This window comes from Gracilinanus agilis, chromosome 2 (assembly GCF_016433145.1).
Source record: "Gracilinanus agilis isolate LMUSP501 chromosome 2, AgileGrace, whole genome shotgun sequence".
In the NCBI taxonomy this organism is placed as follows: Eukaryota; Metazoa; Chordata; class Mammalia; order Didelphimorphia; family Didelphidae; genus Gracilinanus; species Gracilinanus agilis.
In genome coordinates this window covers 233,220,565-233,233,286 of record NC_058131.1, presented here as the reverse complement: position 1 = coordinate 233,233,286, position 12,722 = coordinate 233,220,565, and the positions used below count along the sequence as shown (strand labels likewise).

Below are 12,722 nucleotides of genomic sequence, written 5' to 3'. Positions count from 1 at the left end.
ATATATATATATATATATATATATATATATATATATATATATATATATATATATATAACCTAGTGGAATTGCTTTTCAACTCTGAGAGGAGTGAGGGAAGAGGGGAGAGAAACAATATGAATCATGTAACTTCAGAAAACTTTTGTGGAAATTTGTTATTGGAATAAAATAAAGATTAAAAAATGAATAATATGGAAATATGTTTTGTGTGAGAGTACATGTATAACCCAGATTTAATTGCTTGTCAACTCCATGAGCAGGGAGGGGGGAAGGGAGGGAAATGACATGAATCATATAACTTTGGAGAACTTATGTGGGAAAAGGTTGTTATTAAAAACAAAAATGATTGTTAAAATATTCTTACAATAATTGGAAAATATTTAATGAAATAAATAAAAATAAATTTAAAAACCAATATTTGAGCATGTCTCATTTGATCTTCACAACAACATTATGAGGTAGGTGTTATTGTTATCCTCATTTTACAGATGAGGAAATGGAGAGAGACAGAGGTTAAGTGACTTGCCCAGGGTCACAAAGCTAATGAGTCCCTGAAGCCAGGTTTGAACTTAGATTTTCTATACTCTGAGTCCAGCACTCTATCCATTGTGCCACCTAGCTGCATATAGCCTAGTGAGGTCAATTCTTGGTTCAAAGTTGGACAGAATCCCAGCTCTGGCTCCACCTCATTCATGATGCTCACTACTTAGGGGAGGCTGCCTAGCAAAATGGAAATAACTCAATAGGAATTGAATTTTTGAATCCCAGTTTTGAGCTTAATTAGCTCAATTAATTAGAGACATATCTCTCTATGCCTGAGATTTCCCTATTACATAGAGGAGAATCATTTGAGGAACAGGACAGCCTGAGGACGTGAGGGATGGTTTTTCACCTTACCTGCATAGGGCAGATGGTTCCCCAAAGCAGGATTCTTTGGGATGGATAGGGGTACTCTATTGGGGAGAGTCAAGAAAAGGATATAACCCCTGGACTATAGGTTCCACCCCTGGACTGCACACTAAGTTCTTTCATTTCACCAAATCACCCCCTAGCTTGGAACCCAGCAGAGCAGAGCAGTCACGCACACACAGCCTCAGAATCAGGAAGAGAAGGAATAATAAGAGTGGGTATTTACATAATTGGAATCATACCTACCACTTTACATTCATACATTATTATATCACTTGATAATATTGGCTCTGAGTGCCCTCAGAAACTCCTATCAATTTTCAGTTGAACTCTGAGTGCAATGAAAGGCAATTCAAAAAAAATAGAATTGTTCATACTGGAAGGGCCCCTTACAGATCATCTCTAACCTTCATATTTTATGGATCGAAAAACCAAGACACAGATTGGTGAACCTAGAATCATAAATTTAGAGCTGGAAGGGACCCTAAAAACCAGTTAGTCCAACCTTGTCTTTTTACAAGTAAGGAAACATGTCTCAGAGAAGTTGTGAGTTTCCCCAAGTCGAATAGATATTAGCTGGACATAGGATTTAAATTTCAGCCCTCTATCTCCAGAACCAAAGATCTTTCCACAATAAAAAACAAATGAATAAATAAATAAACCTCCCTCTCCCAAAGTCACACAACTCCAGGAATTTCTTTAGCCCTTTCTCTCAATGGAACAAAGCCTGGGCTGGGTGAGATAAATGGAGACCAAAACGTAGAATTTTCCTGGAGAGACACAGACACCTGGGGATGGAGCTTGTGATAATTTGGTTTCCAGGTCAGGTAGAGCAGAGAAAGCTGTCACCTCCATTCACAGAAACAAAGAATCTCTCAGCTAAATGTACTCCAGAGACCTACCACTCTACTCCAACATGCCCAAGGGAGGGCTCTGCAACATTCCTCAAAAGTAGTTCAAAAATGCAGTCTGCTTTTGGATAGTTCAAATTATTGAATGTGTTTTCTTTTTGGCTTGATCTTGTAAATTCTTGGCTCCTTCTACCAATGCAGATTGTCACCCGCTCTGCAATTTATAGGTTTAGAGAGTTTAAATGTCTTTGAGACATTTAAAAGGTCCTCGAGAGATTAAATGACTTACCCAGGGTCACAGTGTCTGTATGTGTCAGAGTTGAGTCTTGAATCCATGTCTTCTTTAGCCCAAAGCAAACTCCCTAGACATTTGACCAGTCGTCTAAAACTTTCTTGATTGTGCATTGCTATCCATTTAAAAGTAATTGAGCATGGACCTTTAATATGTGAACGTTATTTATTTATAAGGTATATCCATGTACACTTGGAGCTCCATTAGGTCAGGGACCGCCTTTTTTCTCTTTTTTTTGTTAGCACAGTGCCTGCCTACATGCTTAATAAATGCTTAAAGTCAAGTCAACAATTTGTGTTTTTTCCTAGAGTTAGTAGGTACTTATTGACTGAATAAAAAAAAATACCTTCTTCCATAAGATAGACTTTCACATACTTGAAGAAAATCTGTATGCTCTCCTTAAGTCTTTTCTTCTTCTGCTTAAATATCCCCGCTTCTTTCAACTGGTTCTCACACAACATGGTCTCTAGTCTCGCCATGCTCGGTGCCCAGCAGTGTGCTAGTTTATTTCCTAAAGTAGGCCACCCAGAACTGTACTCAGCACCCTGCAAATGTGACCAGACAAGAGCGAGAGTGCAGACACTGTCATTTCCCATGTTCTTTACCTGAGGTCATTTGCCCAACTCAGAGATGAGAAAGAGAAGGTTTTCATGAGAAGTTTGATTTAACTGAAATTACCATGGCCACCACACAAGGGAGCCAGGTCATGCCTCTAGAACTAAGGGCAGCTAAGTAGTTCAGTGGACAGAGAGCCAGGCCTAGAGACAGAATAGTCTGAGTTTAAATCTGGCCTCAACAATACCCATTCCTATCGAAAACATTAGAATGCAGAGGAATAAGAGGGCCTTTCCCAAAAATAATAAGTAATATTTTTTAAAACCATCTGCAATGGAAATAAGTTAGAAGCCTTCCCAATAAGATCAGGAGTGAAGAAAGGATGCCCATAATCACCACTACTATTTAATATAGTAATAGAAATGTTGGCTGTAGCAATTAGAGAAGAAAAAGAATTGAAGGAATTAAAGTAGGCAATGAGGAAACTAAACCATCACTCTTTGCAGATGATATGATGATATATTTAGAAAATCCTAGAAAATCAACTAAAAACTAGTTGAAATAATTAATAACCTTAGCAAAGTTGCAGGATACAAAATAAACCCAAATAAATCATCAGCATTTCTATATATTTCCAACAAAAATCAGCAGCAAGAGTTAGAAAGAGAAACCCCATTTAAAATCACCCTAAATAATATAAAATATTTGGGAATTTATACGCCAAGACAAGCATAGGAATTATATGAACATAATTACAAAACACTTTTCACACAAATAAAACTAGATCTAAACAATTGGTAAAACATTAGTTGGTCATGGATAGGATGAGCTATTACAATAAAAATGACAACCCTACCTAAATGGATTTACTTATTCAATGCCATGCCTATCAAATTACCAAAAATATTTTATAGAACTAGAAAAAAATAGCAAAATTCATCTGGTAAAACAAAAGATCAAGAATATCAAGGGAACTAATAAAAAAAAATGTGAAGGATGGGGGTCTAGCTGTACCAGATCTTAAACTGTACTACAAAGCAGTGGTCATCAAAACAATATGGTACTGGCTAAGAGATAGAAGGGTGGATCAGTGGAATAGACTAGGGGTAAATGACTTCAGCATGTTAATGTTCAATAAACCCAAAGATCCCAGCTTTAGGGATCAGAACTCACTGTTTGACAAAAACTGTTGGGAAAACTGGAAAACAGCATGGGAAAAATTAGGTTTAGATCAACATCTCACACCCTATACCAAGATAAGTTCAAAATGAGTATACAACTTAACCATAAAGAGTGATATTATAAGTAAACTAGGTGAACATAGAATAGTCTTTCTGGAATATCTATGGGAAAGGGTAGAATTTTAGACTAAACAAGAGATAGAGAACATTACAAGATATAAAATGAATAATTTCAATTCTATTAAATGAAAAAGGTTTTGTACAAACAAAACCAATACAACCAAAATTAGAAGGGAAGCAATAAACTGAGGGGAAAAGTTTATAACAAATTTATCTGATAAAGATCTCATTTCTCAAATATATAAAGAACTAAGTCAAATTTATAAGAAACCAAGGCATCCCCCAACTGACAAATGGTCAAGTGATATGAATAGACAGTTTTCAGAAGAAGAAATCAAAACTATCAATGATCATATGAAATAATGTTTTAAATTCCTCCTGATTAGAGAAATGCAAATCAAAACAACTCTGAGATACTGCCTCATACTTAGCAGATTGGTCAATATAAAAGTAAAGGAAAATAATAAATGTTGGAGGGGATGTGACAAAATTGGGATACTAATATATTGCCAGTGGAGTTGTGAATTGATCCAACCATTCTGGAAGGCAATTTGGAATTATGCCCAAAGGGCTTTAAAAGAATGCCTGCCTTCTGATCTAGCAATACTACTACTAGGTCTGTGTCCCAAAGAGACTTTTACAAATAGGGATGGATCTGTTTGTACAAAAATATTTATGGCTGTGTTTTTTGTGGTAGAAAAAAAGTAGAAACTGAGGGGATGTCCCTCAATTGGAGAATGGCTAAAAAAATTGTGGTATATGATGGTGATGAAATACTATTGTTATGTGAGGAATGAACTGCTTGATTTCTATAAGAACTGGAAAGACCTGCATGAACTGATGATGAATGAAATGAGCAGAACCAGGAGAACATTGTACACAGTAACTGAAACACTGTGGGATGATCAAATGTAATAGACTTTACTAATAGCAATGCAATGATCCAGGACAACTCTGAGGGATTTATAAAAAGAATGCTATTCACATCTAAGTAAAGAACTGTGGGAGTAGAAATACAGAAGAAAAACATATGATTTATTATTTGTTTTGTGGGTATATGATTTAGGATTTTGGTTTCATAAGGTTATTCTCTTTCAAAAATGAATAATATGGAAATAGACTTTGAGTGATAATACATGCATAACCCAGCAGAATTGCTTGTCATCTCTGGGTGTGCAGAGGAAAGAGGGGAGGGAGACAACATGAGTCAGGTAACCATGGAAAACTTATGTGTAGATTTGTTACTGGAATAAAATAAAGAAAATAAAAAATAAATAAATCTAGCCTCAGACACTTCCTAGCTGTGTGACACTGGGCAAGTTGCTTAGTCTCAATTGTGCAGCCCTTATTGTTCTTCTGCTTTGGAACCAATACTTAGTAACTATTCTAAGACAGAAAGTAGGGGTTAAAAAAAACTTCAGAAGTCTATACATTTTAGATATGAGACCTCTGTGTGAGAAAATGTTTATAAAATTCCCCCCTAATTTTCTGCTTTCCTTCTAATCTTGGATTTGTATTAAAACTTTTAAATTTAATATAATTAAAATAATCAATTTTATATCTCACAATGCTTTCTAGAACTCTGATCAATGCTATGGCCAGTCATAATTTCAGAGGATTGATGGTCAGAAGAAAGGTGATTATGGTTGAATGAGGCCAACATTTTCAGATGTAGTCAATGTGTCAGTTTATTTTGACTGGTCTTATTTGGAACAGGGAACGTGTGTCATTTTTGTGGGGATTGAAGAAAGTCTTTGGGCAAGTGGTATAAAAGGATAAGTAGTCTATGGGACTGAGTATTGGACTTGGACTCAGGAAGATCTAATTTTGAATCATGCCATAAGCATTTGTTAGCTGGGCAACCTTGGTAAAATCATTTAATATTTGCACCTCAGTTTCCTCATCTATAAAGTGATGGGGGCTGAAGTTGATGGCTTCTATGAATCCTTCCAACTCTTAATTTAATATCCTATAATCAATAAGACATTTAAAAAGAAATAAAACCAAAGGAAAGCAATCTCTGCCTCCCTATTATTAGATAATAAATACTCTTTAATATTTAAATGATAATAAAAATACCATTTTTAGAGAGCAGGGGTTGATGTTCTCTGGAAAACCACATAGAGACACTTCTCCTTGAGTTCACTTTGGTAAGAGGGTAAACTGAGACCAAGAGAGGGCTAAAAATGAACTATGTTGGAATTATCCATATCATTTGTGCTGAGGATTCTGCCCTGCCCTGGCTGATCATTGATATGGGTTGGTACCCTGGCCAAGACCCCTGGAGAAACAAACCACAGCCTCCAACCAGGGGGAGTCTTTTTTCCAAACCCTGATCCTGTTGTCCTATTTCCTGTAAAAGATACCATGTTGCTCTGGGCATCAGGTAGAAAAGAAAAATAATTCAGAAACTCCAGGTTGTCTCTCGGGGGAATGTGGAAACTGCCTTCCCTCAATGGCTGCCTCCCACTGAAACGTGGCTTTATAGCCTGGGTGCTCAGTGGTTCTGAAAATCAGGCATAAGTGGGGAGCTTTGGAGTCAGTGCATTCCTACCAGGCAGATGGCGTTTCCCTGTTTTGCTCAACCTTAGAGAAGGGAGCCACAGAAAAGGGATCTCTTGGGGAATGAGGCTTCAATCAGTCGGGGAGCCAAGAGAGGGATGTTTTACCTCATCAAATTCTGCTTCATCTTCACAATTCTCCAATACCCTTGAGTAGAAGGAGTGTCCTGAGGGGGAGAAAGAGAGAAGCCATGAGGTTCAGAACCATGTGCATATCTAGGCAGAGATGCATCATTAGAGTAAGGGTCCTTAGCCATCATTAATACTTAAAACGTGTATGTAGGAAATAGTTGCAATATGTTTGGTACGGATTCCCAAATCCTGAGATTCAGAATCTCTGTTTGACAAGATGCAAACCCCCTTTCCTTATTGCTTCTTTTGCTCATCTCTATCCAAGTCAGTCCTATGCCTTCTTAGTGCCTATTCTTCCCTGCCTGACTCCTCTTTTATGCCCTCTGGAATCCCTGCTCTATTGTTGACAAATGCCTTTATACTCTTTAGCCTCTTTCCAGTGTTAGTCATTCTTCCTCTCATTTACACAGGCATAAAAAGGCAGACCTATTCCTTCCTTGCTCCTCAGAACTAATCCAGACTTCTTTGCTCTGCCCCTATTTCTCAACCACTTTTGTCTCTTAGAAGTTCACATCGTTCAATCATATCACCCTTCCAGATCTTTATGGATCCTGCCTCAGTGAGTTCAATTCAGATAGACTTGGTACCAGAGACTGTTACTACAGAGATAGACCTGATACAGAGCCTGCTCTCAAGGAACTTTAAGTCTAATAGAAAAAGGAAACATCCTCCAAAAATAATGGTACAAAGAGAAGAAAGAAAGTATAAGAGAGGTCCGAGCAAAGTGCTATCAGAAAACTGAGGAGGAAGGGGTCACTTGCACCTGGATAATGGAGAGGGGAAAGGAATCAGGGGAAGACAAGCTAACACAGATAGCTTCCTGGAGGTTGTAGCACCTGAGACAGGCTGTAAAGGAATGGAGAGACTTCATCTGACAGAGATGAGTGGAAGGGATGGTCCATAGTAGACATGGAGACCATAGAACTAAAGGACCATAGGTTAGGAGCTAGAAGGATGCTAGGGACTATGTAGTTCACTATCTCTCTTTTACTGATAAGAGAACTGAGGCTCAGAGAAAGTGACTTGTTCAAGATCACACTGGTAGTGACAGAACAGAGATTTTATCCCAGATCCTCTGACACCATATCCAGAACCCTTTTCCCAGAGTGTTTGCATGAGCAAAGGCAAAGAGATGAAAGGTACAGGATCTCAGAGAGTATCCAATTATCTACTTTGGCTGGAAGATAAGTTAAGTACAATAGCATGACATGAGATTGCATGAATACATTGGAATCAGACTGTAGGGGATACTTTACATTGCCTGGTTGTTTTTCAGTCTTTTGATTTTGTTCTAGTATTTCCTGTTTTTTCATGGAGTCACTGATTTCTGTCTGGTCCAATCTAATTTCCACTCCTTTCCTATCCTTTCCTGTCCTCTCCTGTCCCCTCCTCTCCTGTCTCCTCCTCTGCTCTCCTCTCCTCTCCTCTTTTCTCCTCCTCTCTCTTCTTCTCCTATTCTCACATTATACAATGGAGGTGATCAAGCCATCCCCGGAGAGAGCTAAATGTGTCTCACTGAGCCTATATAGGTAAAACATCTTGTAAATCTTAAGGCACTATAGAAATGTTATTTGTTAATGATCATTGGTGTGGGGTTTCTCTTCATTTCTCATCATGCTTGGTTTCCCCACATATTTCTGAAAATCCTCCTCAAAGGACCCACCCGATGTGCTGGAGGACTTCCTCTACCTTTTTTTTTTTTGAGGATTCCAGAGCAACAATTGTATTGTCCATTTATTGTTATTTATCATTGCCCCTACTAGGTGCTAGAGAAACAAAGACAAAACCAAAAACTTATCCTTGTTTTCAAAGAACTTACATTTGGGTCTCATTCCATTCATAGCTTTCCCCACACAGTCATTTGCCTGTTGTCTCCCCCATGGGACTAAGATCTCCTTGAAGGTAGAAACTGTCTTTTGCCTTCTTTGTGTCCCCCCAATTTAACCCAACTTTAGGCATATAGTAGGTGCTTAGTAAATGCCTATTGATTGACTGGACCATCTCTTTTTCTGATCAGCCATGCTTTTTATGATGTCTTTTGGGGGCAGCTGGGTAGCTCAGTAGATTGAGAGCCAGGCCCGGAGATGGGAGGTCCTGGGTTCATATCTGGCCTCAGACACTTTCTAGCTGTGTGACCCTGGGCAAGTCACTTGATTTTCATTGCCTAGCCCTTACTGCTCTTCTGCCTTGGAACCAACACATAGTATTGATTCCAAGACAGAAAGTAAGGGTTTTAAAAATTGTTTATTTTTAAATGATGCCTTTTACAGCACTCATGGCATCATCATCATCATTGGCAAAATGTCACAGTCTATTTATACCTGCCACATTTATCCTTTTGCTTCTAAGTGACCTAAAGTTGATATTTTCCCAAGATCACTCTGTTCCATAGTGACTTGTTCAAATACTGCTGGTTTTTGGAATGGCTGTTTCTGCTCTATCATGTCTACTCCAACCCAGATCACATTGTTCATGTCTGAAAGCCAACAGCCCCCACAAAGCCCTGGGAAACCAAGGCTAAGCAACAACCAGGAGTTGGGAGCTGTCCCATTTTTCAGCATTAGCAAGTGACTTTCTTCGTTTTTTTTTTTTTTTTTTCCTGAGCTCTATTCAGTGACACTCTCATTGTTCTTCCTTTGTACTATTTTTCCAAGGCTCTATTGTAGATACCACTGAGCTACTTTGAATTCACATTTGGTAAATTTACCTTGAGCATTATTTTTAGTAGTTGATTAGAAAATTATAATTTTCTTTTATGCCTGTTTAAAATGTCTTCCACATTCTTAAGTAGGATTTGATTATATCTTTGACTAAATGTCTTTCCCTAGAGGAACATAACTTGAATCTTACAAAGTCAATGGCAAAGTAGGGTGTATAATACAGAAAGTCATTTTAAGGCAACTTTAAAGGAAATTTTATTAAATTTATTAACCATTTTGATTCCATGGAATACAAAGAATATAACAAAGAATATAAGATGATTCCTACCCTCAAGGATCCTGACAGGATCATAATTTTGACTTGGAAGGACCTTGGTGATCATTGGATTTAACCTTCTCATTTTTCAGATGAGGAAGCAGATCCAGAGAAGGAAAGTGTCTTACCCAAAGTTATACAGGTATTAAACAAGAGAGGCAATATTTGAATCCATGTCATCTCATTCCAATTCTAGCATCCTTTTCACTATCTATTGTGGCATTCTATTGGAAATGCATCTATCTGAAGCATGCTTCTCCTCATTCCCTACAAAACAATTAGTTGATTGATTCAAAGTGAAGAATGCAACATAACATTTTGGGGCAGGGTTAATGAAGAAATTTGTTTTTCTCGAATATGCATATCTGTCGCCAGTGTTTCATTCTTCTTTAATTTTTCATTGTTAAGTTGGGGGTGTCAGGAAGTAAGAGGGAGAGAAAATATATGCTTAAAACAAAGGAACTTATGTATTACCTAAAATGTGGTATACCTGCAGTTTTGTGCCTATAGTGAGATATAACTTTGAAAGTAACCCATTTACATTTGTTACATATGTTGAAAGCATTAAGGTAATAAACACTTATTAAACACTCACTACATGCTAGCATAAAGTAATATTTTTTTCTTTTTTGAAAGTTCTAGATTTCAAAAGTCACAGGTAGGAAAATGGTTGCTTAAACCCTAAACTAGGAAGCTAGGGAGACTTACTGCTCTTAAAAAAGCATCAAAACAAAGACAATTTAAAGATCTAGGAGCGGATTCATCCAGGCTGGAGTCAGCAAAGGGGTGAAGAAAAACTGTGGGAATCAATATTTCTGTCCTGATTGGTCATGATCTAGGTATTGATAGGAAAGATGGAAACTACAGATGTAGCTGAATGGTTGGTTCCCTTTTCCCCAGAGGTTGGAACCAAACTGTTTTTCATTTGGTTGTTAAATTGTCTTCTAATTAATCTGGTTGACTGTGTCTATCCTTGACTGGATCTAATCTCTCTTATGGAATTTTGGTGCCTTCAGATCCTGAGAGCAAGAGAAGGTATGTTGGTTTAGAACAATAACTCATACATAACTAGTGTCTAATAATTCACAAAGCACTTTTCCCACAAGAGCCCTGAGATAAGTAGATGTCCATTTTACAGAAAAGTCAACTGATAAACCCCTCTGATCTTATAGCCTGGGTTTGAGCTTAGGAATCCAGATTCTACATCCAGCACATGTTCTACTATATTTCCAGTAACATAAGTTCCTAGTCTCAGAGTCACCCTACATTCTTTCCCCCTCCTATATTCTTCCCCCAGTTGAATATTCATCATATTTTGCCTCCTTTACATCTTTCACATCTATCTCTGTCTCTTGATTCACACAGCTACCACCCTAATGCTAATTAATAGGCAGTTAGGTGGCCTAGCAGATAGAGTGCCTAGCCTGGAATTAGGGAGACGCATCCTCTTGGGGTCAAATCTGACCTTAGATACTTACTATATGTATGACCTAAGGCAAGTCACTTTACTCATTTGCCTCAGTTTCCTCATCTGTAAAATTATCTGGAGTAGGAAATTACAAACCATTCTAATATCTTTGCCAAGAAAATTCTAAATAGAGTCATGAAGAGACAGATATGACTAAAATGATCAAACAACAACAAGATAGTTGAGAAAACTGAGGCCCAGAGAGGTTGACTGTCTTGCCCAGGGTCACAGAGCTAGTGGCTATCTGAAGCAGGACTTGAATCCAGCTCTTCCTTACTCTGAGTCAAGTGCTCTATCCATATAGACAAGTCCCTTGATCTCTCTAAAGTCCTTCCTTTGGTGTCAGGAAGAGTTGGACCCAACTGAATAACAATAAATGTGGACTCTCATCACCTCTCATCTGGACTATGGCAGTACCCTTTTAATTGGCCTCCCTTTCAGTATCTCCAACACAACCTCCACACAGTTGCCAACTTGATATTCCCCTAACACAGATCTGACTGTGACACTCCTATACTCAGAAAATCTTAGGTGGCTTCCTACTACCTCTAGGATAAAGCACCCAATCCTCAATTCAGCATTTAAAGCCCTACACAATCTGGCTCCCACATTATTTCCCTTTGTAGATTCTCCATCTGAATCATACCAGTTCATTAGCCATTTCTAGAGATGTGTTGGAACCAGCTAATCATTACATTTCAGTGTGAGCATTAACATCTAGAAATCAGCAAACATCACAATTTAGGGCTTGATTGTCTAGACTTAAGAAAGTGATGCAGAAGATGTTAACAATGCAGATTCAACTTAAAAGGTGTTGTAGAATATATATATATATAACATATATGGTCACTATCCCTTAAGGGGGAAGGAAACCTAAGTTTACACATATATTTTTTTCTACAGAGAGATGGTTGTTAAACATTTACCAGCATATTCTTGACTATTTCCCAGAGATGATATGTCCCTCATCTCTGTTCCCAAACACAGGTTATCCATCATTGCTGAAATATACTCTCTCTTCACCCATGCCTCTTAGAATGAATGACTAGCACAAGTTGAGGCATATGATTGTGATGGAATATTATTATGCTTTAAGAAATGACAAGCCAGATGGTTTCAGAAAAACCTGGGAAGACTTACATGAACTGAAGCAGAGTGAAGTGATCAGAATCAGGAAAATGTTGTACATAGTAACAGCAATGATGTGTGATGATCAACTGTGAATGACTTAGCCATTCTCAGCAACAACGATCCAACATAATTCCAAGGGACTTATGCTGAAAAATTTTATCTACCTCCAGAGAAAGAAATGGTGGAATCTGAATACAGAGTGAAGCATGCTTTTATTTTTAAATTTTCTTAATTATTTTTGTTGTTTTGGGGGGGTTGGTCTTTTATTTTGTGAATGTGAAATGTTTTCATGACGGCACATGCAAAAGTTACGTAAAATTTCTTGCCTTCTCAAAGAGTTTGGAGAAGTGGAAGGGAAAAATTTGAAACTCAAAATAAAAAAAAACAAATGTTGAAAAATTTTGTTTACATGTAATTGAGAAAAGAATAAAAACAAACAACATAAAAAGAGTCACACAATCTCTCTTTGGAACTATCTCCAGACGAGAGAGAGAGAGAGAGAGAGAGAGAGAGAGAGAGAGAGAGAGAGAGAGAGAGAGAGAGAGA

General features: G+C 37.7%; 1 protein-coding gene across 2 annotated transcripts in view; it reads right to left on the bottom strand.

The window, feature by feature from the left end:
- Nucleotides 1-12,722, bottom strand: part of OTOF (otoferlin) — a 179,830-nt gene that overhangs the window by 150,908 nt on the left and 16,200 nt on the right. For both annotated transcript variants that reach the window (XM_044661011.1, XM_044661012.1), the window contains exon 2: nucleotides 6,578-6,636. In XM_044661011.1, the coding sequence (XP_044516946.1) occupies nucleotides 6,578-6,636 (59 nt within the window). The remainder of the gene's footprint in view (nucleotides 1-6,577; nucleotides 6,637-12,722) is intronic.